Here is a 15,434-nt window from a genome sequence, read left to right on the forward strand (position 1 = left end):
TTTTTAAATTCACAAAAAGACACAATACCCATATTTATTCATGGTGTGGAAGATCTAGTTTACGCTATTGTGAACCAAACACTGTGTTTATGTCAACTTTTAATATTGTAGACAACCTTAAGGTAATACAAGATATTAGCAGGACTCAATAGACGACTGAAGCCCAATGAAGATCACACAACTTTTCCTTCTTACATTTTATTATCATTAACATGGAAAATCATCAAAACTAGAGAGATCCAAAGACATGAAGTTAAAAAAAAAGATGACAGATGAAACCTTTTTGTACCTTTTAATGTATTAAATCTGTCTTGACATTTCATGGCTTAATCTAAATGCTCAGACACACTAGAGAGAAAAACAGGATTTAAAACCTTGTGATTAGGAAAGGAAAAAAAAAGAAGAAAGAAAATCAGTGATTGCAGTGAAATTATTTTCTGTCCATTGCTTCCTCCAAGTTCTGGTTGTTCAGAGGTTTAGTGTTCAAAACTCTCAACCTCTGGGCAACTGCTTTCAATCACATGGTGACTGCACCAGTCTGACTTGCAAAGAGCATACAAGTTGACCAAGTTTTCCAAATATAGCAGTCTAGTTGATTAAAGCAGACAACATATTACCATCAATCTCAGGCCGTCTGTGCTGATCCATGCAACTCGTCTGCACGTGTCTCAAGATGCTCTCGAGGTTCCTGAGCATCTATGTTATTTTGCCATAAGGCAGCAAGTACATCAGTATTTGTGGAGCCTCTAGCTGGAGTCTGAATCGAACTAGTTATGCATGTAGACAGCAACAAACAGCACTTTTACTTATTTAGTTCATAGGCCCATTCAATCACAAACTCTGAGGCAATAGGACTGAGCAGGCCGACTCAGGCTTATTGCCATTTTATCAGCACAACAAAGTCATTGTGAAGACGGCAACTCTGGTCCCCGTCTTCAAAGAAACCACTTCAAAGGCAGATTACAGGTCTAGTGCACAGAGTTGCAGTAATTTGGTCATGCCATGTTCTCCAACCTCTCTGTTCCCTAGTGACTGTATCATGACAGAAAGGCTTGGAACATTTTAGACGTGTTCAAGAGGCAGAAAAAAATTCCAGGTAACTTCAGTAAAAGCAGCAACTCAACAATAAAACGAGTGTTGATTTATTAACAATTATTAAGAACAAATGTAAAAATGATGTAAACATGCACTGAAATAAGAACAGTGATGGTGAAAATGGTATTAGCCTTAGTGTTGAATTAAGGACGTATATACATCCCAGTAGTGTTAAAACCAGCAGAATGTCATATTGCTGCCATCAGGGGGTAGAAAAAAGAAACTTAAATCTTAAAGCTAAGCGGCTTTTGTTTGACATTTTTAAATAAATGCTGTTTGAGACAATTTTTACAGAACTTAGTTTAGAATTTTTAAGTTTTGGTGCAATGATTCACACTATTTCTCCACCCATTTTTCTTTCCTTTAACTTGTAAGGTTCTAAATGGCAGAAGATTGCCTCCTTTGCAGATACATCTATCCAGCAAGCTCAGCCTTTGGACAATATTTAGGTTAAAGCTATCAGTTTCAATCGATATGGGTCTTCGATTGATCAGGGCCAAACTGTGATGGCTAGACAACTGAGCTCTTCGGGGTGTTCCTGGTCTGCAGTGGTAAGTATATGTCAAAAATGGTCCAGGAAAGGAAATGGTGAATCAGTGAAAGGGTCACGTGTGAGGAGGGAAGGCTGGCCCATGTGGTCTGAACCCAAAGACAAGTTACTGTAGCTCAAATTGCCGAAAACGTGAATTCTGGTTCTGATAGAAAGGTGTCAGAATTCACAGAGCATTGCAGTTTGTTGCGTGTGGCAGTGCATAGCTGCAGACCAGTCAGGATGGCCACGCTGATCCATGTCCACTACTGAAAATAACACAATGGGCATGTGAGCAGAACTTGAACACAGAGCAATGGAAGATGGTGGCCTGATCTGATGAATCATGTTTTCTTTTATATCACGTGGATAACCGGATGCCTGTGTGTCACTTATCAGGGGAACACCTGGCACCAGCAGGTGCTATGGGAAGAAGGCGAGCTGACAGAAGCAGTGTGATGCTTTGGGCAATGTTCTGCTGGGAAACCTTGGGTGCTCCCATCCATGTGGATGTTACTTTGCTTAGGTGGGTGGTATGTGTCAATGTTTCAGACTATGTAACCCCCCAAAATGTTTCAGGAACTGTTTAAGAAGCACAACAGTTGGTTTAAGGTGTTGACTTGGCCTCTAAATTCCCCAGATCTCAATCCAAACTTCCCATCTGTGTGATGTGCTGGACAAACAAGTCCGAAGTCATAATGTTATGCCTAACCTTTATATGTCATACATATGTCCACAGGGTGCTGCAAAAGAAAATCTCTCAGCTCTAAAAAGCAAATGCAAATGTTCTTAATAATTTCACGCTTTCACCCTATCCCAAACGGACAGTCGTCTGCCGAATGAAACATCTGCTACAAACAGCCACATCTCACAAAAGAAAACTTGGCTGACAGTCGGGTTCCACTGCTGACAGATGCTGCTGTGCAAGAAGGGAGTGGGTGGACTGAAAAAGAGCCACAGAGCTTAACTCGTTGTCAGTAAAAATCAGTGACAGCATGAAAAATTGTAGAATTTGCAGGAATCACCGAATCCAATTGTGACGAGATGTATTTGAAACACAGACACCCTGCTCTTTGTATCACTTGAAAATAAAAATGCCACATTGGAGAAAGTACAAACTCTCTACTTTTTAAAAATTGCAATAATATTATGTTAATGAATGCGAGTCCATTCATATTTGTGCAGGATTGGATAGCTTTATTAAATTTATGCATGAGTAAATACTAGCCTGTGCTCATGCCTGCGGGTTATCAGCTTTGGTAGAAAACTGAGCAGCGCACAGATCAACACAGACATTGTGCAGACTGTGACTAAACTCTAATCTACAAACAACAGACAGCAAACAAACAGCAATTCTACTTGACCCTGAACACTTCAAAGCAGCTAAACAACAACAAGCTAAAAATGACATGAGGAACACTCACTGCCTAGTGCAACACCAGCTTTTCTTTCCTTTCTCTTTGTAGCTTAGCTTCATAGTCCTTGCTTTTATCATGGATGTAGCCTTTGGCCTACAAATCCAGGCAGACATGTGACTCTTATAGGTGCAGCTGGGCTGAATACTAATGCATCATTTATCAGAAGCTTACAGTGCTGTACTTTAGGGTTTTTTTTTTCTTAATATCAGCACACTTTTCCTAGTCCTGGGATGCTTTGTACTGGTATATCTTGATGCAATGATGCATGCTATCTGACACTGCAAGTTGGCCATCAGGTAGCAAGGATAGGCCACGTGGACTACTCAAACCCTGGTTTATTATGGGCCAACCTACTCCCTGTGCTGGGTATAAAAGGATTCTGTGCTGCTCCCCCCAATCTGCTACCAAAACATTACCATCTGTATCTATACAGATACCCCAGGGACAGGTCAGGACAGGTCCCATTCCCGCACATACACCCAAAACTCTAACTGTGTTCCAGCCTGGCTCCAGAACTTTGACGCAAGGTACACGACCAGTTTCATTGCCCCTCTCGGATACAGCCACCATGCCTGAGCTTAAGCAAACTGCCACTAAGTAGGGTCGGTGGAATCCAGTTACCACTGTGCGTTCAAGACGGGAGCCTGTCTTAGGGTCAAGCTTTAGGGCAATGAGGGTACCTTTTCGAATATCAGCTACCAGGAATTCATCGAGCCTGGTTACAGTCACACCCCTGGGAGCTTCCAGTTCATCTTTTGCAGAGCCGAACCCAGACCCTCCAAAGGTCTGGAGCAGTCGGCCGTGCCTGCTGAACACAAGAAGAGCTCTTTCTGCTGCACAGCTTACTGCAATCAGACCCTTAGCATTGACCGCAATGTCAAAGTAGTTCCTACACCGTCTGTCAGAGCCACCAGCAGTTGGAGAGGTCACTTGTTGGAGGACATTTCCACGAGCGTCAGTCACCTGTTTCAAAGTTGAAATTCAATTATAACCTCATTGACAGTTTCATTTCCCACACTGAAAACAAATTTCTGTACATGTTTGAGTTGTATAACACCTACCTGAATTCGTGCATTTCCACAGTCCACTATAAAGAGCTGACCCTGTGGTGTGGCATGGATACCACTTGGCAGGGTAAGATCAGCTCGACCTGAACCTTGCTTTCCAAATTGTCCAATGAGATGGACACCTTTGGGTTTAAATTCTGTGGAAGTCAAGTCACACTCCTCCTCTAACTCCACCAGTGCTTGCTGCCTTCTTTGTCCTCTGCTCCACTTTTTTGCCTCGAGTTCTGTTGTACAGGAACCATCTATAACAGACAGGGATAAAGACCTAGCCACAGGAGGTTGTGTTGATCCAGCAGCTGTGGCCTGTTTCTGTGGCTGGTATAAAATATTTTGACCTCTATAGGAAGGCGACGAGAAAGTATGCCCCATGTCAGAGGCTTTCAATTTCCTTCTGAGAGTCGGCGAGGTTGAGGTGAAGCTCGTCTTGGAGTTGCTGCCCCTAATCCCCCACACTCCTTGCTCAATTGGCCCACTAGTAATCAATGGGCGCGTCTTGTGAGTCAAGTCCACTGCAGACTTTGATAAGCGGCAACTGTAATTCAAAGAGCCTCTGTTCATACTGTAGTCATGAGATGGGCTAACAATGAAAGTATAGCTAGAATCAAGGCTGTCTGTTGGGGATGGTGCTCGGCCAGAGTCACCGAGCGTCCCTAGAGAGTGTTCATCAGAAGACTGGCTGAGGCAAGAGGGGGGTCGACCCCTGGATGTGAGGTCTAGGCAGCTTTGGCTGGCTGAAGGTTCTCTTTGAGATGTTAGGGAACTGTTGCAGTATCTTAAAAGTCTATAATTGGAATCTTGACCAAATCTTCCCTTATCTCCATTTTGACCGTCTAAACTTAAGCACTGACTAAGCTTTATATGCTGCTGTTTTTGTTCAGGTAAAAGGTTTGGTTTCCTGCTGGAGGCCACAGTTAGCCATTTCCTCTTGTTCCTTGGTGAGTAAGGTTTCCCATTCTTGTTTATCTTGTCCTCGTCTTCCATGTCCAATTTTTTAAGAACTGTAGGTACAGCCAAAAATACGTCCTCACCTTGTGGCTGGAAGGATTCTACCTCATCTTCCTGAGATGATTCCCAGTCAGCCTGTTCGCAGTAACATATCTTTGCAGAAGAGTGCTTTTTTTCCTCCTCTGATTCTAGGTCACCCCGGTTAGAAAGGCTGATCTTTCTAACAACCCTGCCGGTTGGTGAAATAAATCCCTGTCCTTGGGTGCTCTTCTCTTTTCCAGAACCTTGATAGTTTGTGTCTTCACAGAGCATCTCTTGTGAATGAAGAGCACATGGCTGTCCTTGTGGCCCACAACCTCCAGCATGCAGGCAAAGGCTTTGTTCTTGAACACGAATATCTCCAAAGTTGACAGCATTCGGTTGTGAGCTTGGTTTGAAGTTCACTTTCTTTAGAGAAACTGAGATTTCCCAAGGTTGTAGGAACTCTGAAATCTCCTTCAGGAGTGGGTTCTGGCTTGGCCCACTGTCCTTTACAACTGATTGACCCAATTCCTGAATCTGCTTTTTCAGTTCTGCCAGTTTACAAAGCCGCTGGTCCAACAGGGACTGGCTGACCCGGGCTGCTGCCACGTTCTCCCGCTGGATCTGGTCTAGACGCTGCTGAGTGTCCCGATGGTCCTGCTCCACCCTCTCCAGCAGGCGCTGCTCTTCTCTGCATGCTCCCAGGATAGCTCGCTCTACACCACGCTTTACAGATTCAGTCTCAGTTTCATGATGCTCCTGCAGCCTGCGCAGCTCTGCCTCTGCCTGGGCAAGGTCACACTGTGCCTGGGTTACCCAGCATGGAGGGTACTGATGCAGGAGAACAACAGAGGAAGGACCATCTGACTGGCAATCAGGGCTTGGACAGTGGCCTGGGATAGGAGAGGTGGAAGTGCTGCCCAAAGATGTTCCCAACATTATGGATTGATGGATTTGTACTTCTCCAGTATTTAGTTCCTTCAGAATGACGGAGAGATAAATACAGAAAAAAAAAGATCAGCATGAAAAACTGAGAAATTCTATTCAGATAACAAGGAGCAGTGATAATTCAATGTATTCAATTTATTTACATAGCATTAAATCACAATAACAATCACCTCAAGGCACTTTATATTGTAATAAGAGAAAACACCAGCAGTCAGACAACCAATTGGCAACAGTGGAAAGGAAAAACTCCCTTTTACCAGGAAACATCCGGCAGAACCAGGCTCAGGGAGGGGAAACCATCTGCTGTGACCAGTAGGGGTATTTACAGAATTTTTATTCCTGCTGTTTAGGATTATTTTTTGGAAATACTAAATCAAAATGAATCTTAGATACTGTCACTAAAATAATTCTGTAACTGAAATTTAATTGTTACTTCACAAGAAAGAGCAGAACCATTTATTCCTTCTTAGACAATTTTTGAATTCAAGCTTATTGATTCAGGATCCTGAAGATTATGAATGTATCTAAATCTAAACTTCACTCGGGGCACAACACCACTGCAAAGTTCTGGTGCATACATTTCCGAAGCATTTATCAAAACCAACCGATTTACTTCAGCATGACTTTAGGAGTGAGTCATAAGTTTTTGTACATACTTCAAAGTTTTCTTTTCAATGTTGGGATTTTATTTTGAACCTATGTAGTCTAAAATTAAGCGCTGCATTGAGTTTATGCACAATTTTATACTCTTTTAAAAGTAGCTTAAAATATTAGTCCTGTGACTTAAATAATACCTGTAACAAGTATGATTGCAATCTAATAAACTGCCATGCTAAGAATAGCTAAGTATAATTTCAAATGAGATTTGAAACTCTTGTGTTTTAACGAGTTTTGTTGTATTGGAGCAGCAACATGCAGCATATTCAGTCATCCATCTGCACTAAAATTGGGATAATGGCATCCAGTTACAAAACACCTCACTCCCATGAAATTATCTGTCATTAGGCATGATTTCCGTAATGCGTAAGTGTATGACAGACAGAAATCATGAATCAGTCACACACCAATTTAGTCTGGCAGAGGTGACTTTCGCTCCGTGCATGCTTGCTTGTGAAGTGCTTCTGAGTAAACAGCTGCTTATGGAAAGGTGATACAGATATGAAGAGAGGCCATAAGAGAGCTGAGGCTGTGGGTAGAAAGAACTAGCTAAGGCAAGGAAGAAAAGTTTTGAGTTCAGTGTCGAGAAATCTATTAGCATTTCAAATAGCAGCAGACAGCCAGAAGCATCCAGAGTGAGGGCGAGAGTGGGAGGTAAGGAGACAGCCAGTGTGTCAACACAACAGTACTTCTCAACTCCCCAGTCCCTGCGAATTGATCCTGCTTTGATATTTTATTCATGAGCTGTACAAAGCGATGTAGAGAAGCAGCAGTGAAAGATGTCGATCCTCTGTGTGCTGTATTGTGATAACCACGGTGAGCCATCACAAAATCAACAGAAGCACTTATGCAGGGTAAACATAAAGAAATTTATATCCCACCTTTCTGTCAGATGTGGAAACAACTTGAGATACTTAACAACAGTCACAATTCAACAAGTAGCTTCAACAAGATATTCTACTTCAAACTTTCTCCTCAAAAGTTTTTGAAGTGTACTTTTGACTTTAAGCTTATGAAGCATAAAATAGACAGTGACTGTTGTTTTTAGGCCTATTTGATGGTGCAGTAAAAGTAAATCACTGTGCTATACTGCATGTTCTGTTCAGTGAGATCATATATATTATTGAAAATAAGGAAAAGAATTGAAAGTAGTTTATTGCATTACCCACAATATGTCAAATGTTCAATTATGATAATACTTCAGAAGTCACCTAAATTCTATTCAGTACAAAATAAATAGAAAGTGTTTTTAGCTACAGCTAGGAAACTAGCTTTAGCTTGATACGAGCACCGTGATACCCTACTTAATGTGAGTTACGTGCAGTTTTGTTTCAAACCTCACTCCATATCTCACTATGGGAAGTGCCTCTTGGTGAGAGCGATTGAGTACCGGGTAATATTTCCAGAGAACTACAGTTACTCTAGTAACCAAATGCTTCATTTGGGGACAGGTAGTAGTTTAACATTGGTGGGAAAAATTAATTACCATAGCAAAGGTCATAGAAGTGAATGAAGCTCGTCTTTACTAGTTATGGGCAATCTAACGTCCTATAACTTCCTTTTACCTAAACTGAAGCAGAGCTCCCAAAAGTTGTACACAAATCATAAGTAAAGCAAGCTCTATGGTTCTGCTTTTGCTTGGGTATGTAGAGAAAAGGATTTGGGGTATTCAACCAACACAGATCCATAAAAAACAGTCGAGAGAAATATATTTATTGCTGACTGCATTTATTTTACTTTTTGTATTAGCCTGTGGCATTTGTATCAGCTGTACGAATTAAGTATTTCAGTAACAAGTCTGCTGTCTGCAGTTTACATTTTTTAATATTAACAATTAAAAATAATGAAATCCAGAGCACTTACAGTTTGTTACTTTAATACTGTAAAACATTGTAAGCAGCAAAACGAATCACTGAACCCAAACTTTTACCTGGACATAGTCCTTCAAAAACAAGCAATGAATGTTTCCACCATCATTGCCAGTAACTTTATCTATGTTGGGGATAAGTGACAGGAGGAACTGTGGTAGTCCCATCTCTGGTAGGACTGGCACAAGTCGCCAAAGGTTGTGCTCACATTACCAAAGTAAATTATAGATGAGGGAGTCCAGTTGCTCATGTTTTGAATGTCAGGCCATGTAAGGAAAAGTCAATAGGAAACCTTGTAGTATTATTAAAATAACAAAAACATAAAAACAAAATTAAAAACTGAACTTTACATGTAATCAAAGGATTCATGATATGTCAAAAAAAGTAAACAAATAATGAAAATTAACACCCACACTTTCAAATAAAATAAACTAACAAAACATTGAAATTGTACTAGAAAATAGGTATATGAAATACATTTGTAGGGGAAGAAAAAACAAAACATCAAACCCTGCAATGTCTTACCTGTAGTCAGGTACCGACTCTGCTCCACCGCTCCACTCTTCTCTACTACATCCCTGTACTCCTCATACAATCAGCCTCCAGCCCTCCCTCTGTGCCATTTTCCCTCTTGTTTGCTGTTGCTAGGACACAGCCAAGCCAACTCCAGTTCCCTCTTTGTGCAGACTTCAAATTGTGTGGATCCACATTTGACATTTGTCTTGGTGTTCAGACTGTGTACTTTATACTTTACTTGAACCGAAGATGTGTGTTTTAGAAAATGCAGCGAGTCAGAGTAAATCTATTAACTCAAACCACACAGTACGTTGCTTCAGGGACCACCACATATTTATGTCATGTAGCTTTATGATGAAAACCCATGGAAGTTTTCAAGCTATCGTTAATGCTAGAGATTTACTTAACTATCTACATGAAACATTGATTTCTAGGGTCAGTGAGTCCCCACCCCCAAAACATGAGCCATTTATATTCTCTGTGGTGATTGGGGACAAATATTATTATTAGTTGATCAATCAAGTTCAAACACTGTGCTGTAATGTCTCCAAATGTCTTTTCTGACCAGTGGAAGAAGGCTAACCTAGCACAGGGACAACACAGTGAAACACATCTCTACATACACACCAGTTAACCCGACAGTCATGTCTTTGGACTGTGGGAGGAAGCCCGATTACCTGGAGTTGTCCACATGGACACAGGAAGAACATGACCAGGAGGTTCAAACCAGAAACCACCTTACTGTGAGGTTACAGTGTTACATACAGTTATTCAAGTTAATTCAAATTCAACTCACATTCCTGAAATTCACATTTCTACTTTAGTTATTCAAGAAATTCAGATATAAATTCTTCAAAGTTAGGGCTGCGTGGTACATTTACATAGTGACGACTGCAGAATGCTCATTTTGTCTGACCAGAAGGGCAAATCCAATATATCTAAATTTTACAAAGAGAGAAAAGCAAAACATCCTTAGATTAAAGCAGGAACACAGAATGCTTTTCTTCATTTCTATCCCATATTTTATACTTGTGTAATAAAAACATTATTGTTAGAACTTGTTAGAAGTCTATCTCAAATCATTTATAATAACTCAACAGAGCTCTAAACTCTACCAACAGAGCAGGTATGACTTTGACACAGAGATATCCAATCTTAAAACATATAGTTAAAAAATAAACAGTATTTGTGCAGTGTGGAAATGCTTGCTAGTCATTAGGTGGCTCGGTCTCAATGTATCCCGACAGAATTTTAAGGAAATGCCAAATAGTTACTTACTTTAGCTAATTTTTAACTTATGTAGTTTTTCCTCATGAAAAAATGAGTGTTGGTGTTACTGGTTACAGGAACATTGGATGAGCAAAAAAAGGACAATTAGAACCAATGTTCTAAAAACATTCACACAGATGAACAGGAAATGCAGTGAGTAAAATGGCCATTTTAGGCAAATAATTACTGTGAGTCAGCCTGAAAAACAAAGTTTCCATCACATTTTTTGTTAAGCTGCAGGGGGCTTCTAGTAGCTGCCTCCTCCTTTCACCAAATTACAATACTGTGCAAAAGTCTTGAGTCACCCTTCAGTTCTTTATATTGTGCTTCCAAAGAAGTCAGCGTTTGTTGCAGTTTTTATGTTCACACCATCCTCATACCTGACAATTTTCAGAGGAGCGCTTTTTTTTTTTCTTTGTGTTTGTTTTTTATATTATAAAGTCACTGACCTATGATTCATTCACGCTTAACTCAAGGGATGAACCACTGCTGTGTCTTCTCATAACAGACAATAAACCAATTTTAAAATTGTATCTTTAGGCAATTTTTTCCTGGCAGCTTGTCACAAAACATCATTTGTTCCCATTTTTACAAATAATAAAAAAATAAAAATGCCAGAAACACAGTTTGACAGCCATTAATTAGTATTTTGAATCAACATGGTCCTTTCCAAAGAGCTACTAGATAAAAAAAAATTGGGAAATCTTGCCATAGTGTGCAGTGTGTCCTTAAAAAAAAAATGTAAGAAAACAGAGCATGTGGGGGTCAAAAGAAGACGTGTCAACCCTGGAAACTATCTGCAGATGAACAGTAAATTGGGGGGGGGGCACATAAAAAAAATAAATGGTAAAAACCTAAAATAGGACCTAAGAACTACATCTGGCCCTTCAGTTGATCCACTTACTAAGCATTCATCGGGTTTGGAGGAGCGATGAATCTCAGTGTCAAATCTTTCGTTTAAATCGTCATCAATATGTACAGAGGAGGTCAGGAGGTCGGCAGACAGTGAGTTTCTGCAGCTCTCTAAAACACACTGGAGGCTCGGTCATTGGTTTGGGGCTCCATCTGAGCCAGTGGTGTTGGAGATCTTGTCAGCATAGATGAATTATAAACACAGAACAGTACTGATTTTGATCCAATGTTAAGAGCTTTCCAAATAGCATCATTTTCAGCATGATCCCAAACACACTGCCAGTGCAGTAAAAACATACCTGAGAAAAAAGAAAGAAAAAGAATTGTACAAATGGGTTTTTCCTCATCTACTATATGTACGTTTCAATAAATCGTTGCCCCCATTTCCCTTACAAAAGATAAAGAAAAGAGGGGTGGCTTGAGACTTTTGCAGAGTAGAGTGCCATACCAAGGCATCAGATTTAACACTCTGATATTTCATTCTACTTTTATGACATGAATGTCTCATCTCACACAATTTTTATTTGAAGGGGTTGTCTCAGGCACAGTATGCCCATGAATTCATCTGCATGTTTCCACAAGTACGGATGGATTTTAAAAGGACAGGAAGTGCTGTTACTTTGTATGTTTATAGTTTTTGAACTCATTACTCAAGCAGAAAGATGAGCTGGTGCTCACAAGTACTGGGTGCTGCCTCTTCTGGAGCACGAGCCAACATCTTATGTGATTCAACAGGAGTATGAGAAAACGAGGATATTTTTAAACTGAAAATCTCCTCTGCTGGAGTCCCTTTTCCAAGACGTTCAAAGAAACCCAAAGAAAAGACACCAGGACAAGTGTTGTATTGCTAGGCAAAAAAAATTTATAAATTAATAAAAACATTCCCTTTGTAGTGTTCTTCTGACAGCTTTTCCCACTTTGCAAGTTGTGTCCTCTTTTTCTCTAATGATTTCAAAATATAGAAAAATATTTCTGACAACATTCATCATGACATGATTTTCAGATGATTTTCATTCTGTTGCGTTAATCATTTCACATTCGTCTCCCACTTGCTTATCGTTGTTTTTTTTTGTTTATATATATATATATAAACAGTATTTACACATCAAAATCAATCCATACCATCTCTCACCTTCAACCCAGAGACACCAGAGCATGTTTTGCATAGATCACAGAGGGGAAAATGTCAGAGGTGAAAGGTCAAAGCCTTTGAAAGAAACAAGATCATAACAAAAGATATCAATATCAAACATGGCACAGATTGGACATTTTGAAGCGGCAAATGAGTCCTTGAGATGTTTACTGTCCCACCCCTCCACTTTCTCCAGGTGGCGCTGCAGCTCGCAATGTAAAAACAGGAGTGGCAGTTCAACATTTTGGATTGCTGTTTGCGTTCACAAAAACAAACAAACAAACAAAAAAAACCCCCAAAAGACATTACACGCTCAAAATTAAGCAAAAACACAGGAAAATTTTCAAAGAACAATTTTAGTGAAATTTATTTTAAAAGTTATTTTTTACTTAATTGTCAGATCAATTTTAGTGTTCAAGAAAATGTTTAAAACACAGCAGAAAAAAAAAAGTAAAAACAAACAAAAACTGCCAAACATAATCTTCCGGAGCTTAGCTTTGGGTTTACAACAACTCCTTTTTTTATTTGTCAGTTAACAGAGTCTGAAAACAACAATAGCAGGCCAAGGAAGCAGGTTTGGAGTCTGAGCAGAGCTGAGACGCTGCAGCTCACACTGGCTGAGATGCTCGTTCATAAAGAGCTCACACGTTTTGGAAGGCCATCGTTCATTGTGCTAAACAAATTAAGCAGGAACTTTATTTTTCAGATTTGTTACAGCATGATTACTCCGTGGCCACTAGAGGAACAAAAACATGTTGTGCATCCAGCCGTGGTAGCTGCTGAAAGCAGAAAGCGTCAAAATCAATTTCCCAAAATGAAAAAGAATAAGAGGAAAAAAAGGCCTGTGCCCCCGTCCATGACCCCTGTTATGTGAACGATTGGAGTGCTCATGTATATATATTTTTTTCTTTAAAAACCAGCAGAGTATGAAAAGCAACTTCCATAAAGCTAAGTAAATCATCACAGTCACCATGAAGCCTTGATTCTATTTGCCAGACTCCCTTTGATTTACCTGTGTGCAACGTGTGTTTTTACATATAATCACTGCTCTAAATAAACTTCTGCTTACAGTCTTTCAAGGAAGACGTCAAAGGCCCTGGTAGGAAACAATCCCCTTATAAAAACGCCACATTACAAACTTCATCACATTGGTTTTTGTATACTTGCAAATGAACTAAAAAAAAAGATCAAATAAAATTAAAAGATTAACCGCGAGTACAGACTGCAATCCCTAATTAGACAGATTTATTAATGCCACGTTCTTACTGAGCAGCTCCCTTTTCGTTAATTAGGCTGAGCCTTAAAAATTTTAAATCATTAAAAAACAAAAACTCTAACTGGCACCGTTTTGTGGGCTTGAAACGTTGACTAAAGAAGCGCGATTCGTGGATAAGGTTCATTACAGTGTTCAGACCGTGTACCATCAAACTGTCTACGATTGCTTAAACAGACATTGTGAGTTTCAGGTATCAGCGATTGTCTTTGGTGTACCATGAACACAAATGACTGTAACTGTGACTGGAAGTGACATTAAGAAACAGAGCCATCAATCTTTATCAGAGCTGTTTGTAAAAAATAGTTTTGTTAGAAAACACAATCTTGAGTGTAAAAGACATGGAACCTGATGAGGAATGAGGCCCTCTGTTCTCGTTTTTTTGTTTCCTCTCCCTCGCTCTTCAGATCACACATGTACAGCAGACTGGGTGATACGCGGATGGACGGATGGCAGTGTGTAAAGTACAAGAGAGATTCCTCTACCCAGAGCAAACATTCAGCGTGAAACCTCGCTGTCATCGCCGAGCTCTGCAGGTGCACGACTCACTAACCACTAAACCCTACTGCATGGAAGCTAATTTAAGCTCAGTACTATTGCACAAACCAAACACTACTTAACTGTTAGTTTATCATAAAACCTCGCCTTATCTGACATGCAGAAACTATTTACCTATTAATAAAAAACCAGAAACAAACTATGGGTCATTACGAAATGCATCTAAGAAATTCTGTAGAAAAGTGACTCACAGCCGGGACGAAATCCCACACGCACGAGCACGACGAACACGGCTATGGCTTCGACGAGCTGAGGACGTCTCAGCTTGTTGCAGAAGGTGAAAGTGGTGTAATGGGAAAGAAATGTTAGACGTTTTGCAGGGTGGCAGGCAGTTTCTCTACTGCTAAGAGTTGAGAGAGAATGGCTAGTATGTGCAAATATGTTACTTGGAAAGCTGGGTCACAGGTAGATGATTTAACAAAGCACTCCTAAGAATAATGCACATTTTTACAGTTTTTACAGTTTCTGGCAACATTACAGAAAACTGCTACAGATATTACAGAGCTGTAAAATGACTACTTACCATTTTATAAAAAAAAACAAAAAAAAACCCACAAAAAACCCCCAAAAACAAATTAGCAACACATTACAAAGGAAAACAGTGAATATCAAGTCTTGGCAAAAGCTTTTAACACTGTGTGGCTGCAACTTCATTCAACCTCAAAACACAATAAATTAAAGAAAAGCTGATCACAACTTGCATCAGCACCTCCACGTGCACATTTATACTTGGTACCCAATGAAATAAAAAGATAGAGTAGCTATTTCACCATTAAAATGGGTGTTAGTGTTTCAAAACAAAAAAAAAGTAGCAGCATATTATTTTCCCAGATGTGCTGTGTGTTCGGTTTGGCCTGTCTCACCAAGAAAACAAAATCTTTTTCAAGAAAAGTCATGAACGCCTCATGAGATTCTGGGTCATCAAATTCAAAATAAGGGAAATAATGCCAACGCACAGGTGGAATTAAAAAAAATAAAAAACCTTGCAGAATTTCGGGTCTTTCAAAAACACTGAATGACACACAAAGGATGCGACACGTACAAGTACGGAAGAGGATCAGGGTCACTGGGGTACAAAAAGTGGGCACATCTTTTTTTTTCTTCTTTTCCAGAATTCTGAGAAAAAAAATTTATTTGACTTTAATGTCAGGATTCTGACTTTTTTCTCAGAATTATGAGAAAAAAGTAATTCTGATGAAAAAGTCTGAATTCTGGAAAATAAGGAG

General features: G+C 39.8%; 1 protein-coding gene across 1 annotated transcript; it reads right to left on the bottom strand.

The window, feature by feature from the left end:
• Positions 1–273: 273 nt before the first annotated feature.
• On the bottom strand, positions 274–15,412 carry LOC120735434. Its single transcript, XM_040034824.1, has 2 exons — positions 4,104–15,412; positions 274–4,005 (listed from the first exon to the last, which is right to left on the bottom strand). Exons 1-2 carry the CDS (start codon positions 6,012–6,014, stop codon positions 3,262–3,264), a joined length of 2,655 nt encoding a protein of 884 aa, XP_039890758.1. The 5' UTR covers positions 6,015–15,412; the 3' UTR covers positions 274–3,261.
• Between the last annotated feature and the right edge of the window lie 22 nt (positions 15,413–15,434).

The sequence above is a fragment of the Simochromis diagramma genome, unplaced genomic scaffold (genome assembly GCF_900408965.1).
Source record: "Simochromis diagramma unplaced genomic scaffold, fSimDia1.1 OVJJ01000091.1, whole genome shotgun sequence".
Taxonomy (NCBI): Eukaryota; Metazoa; Chordata; class Actinopteri; order Cichliformes; family Cichlidae; genus Simochromis; species Simochromis diagramma.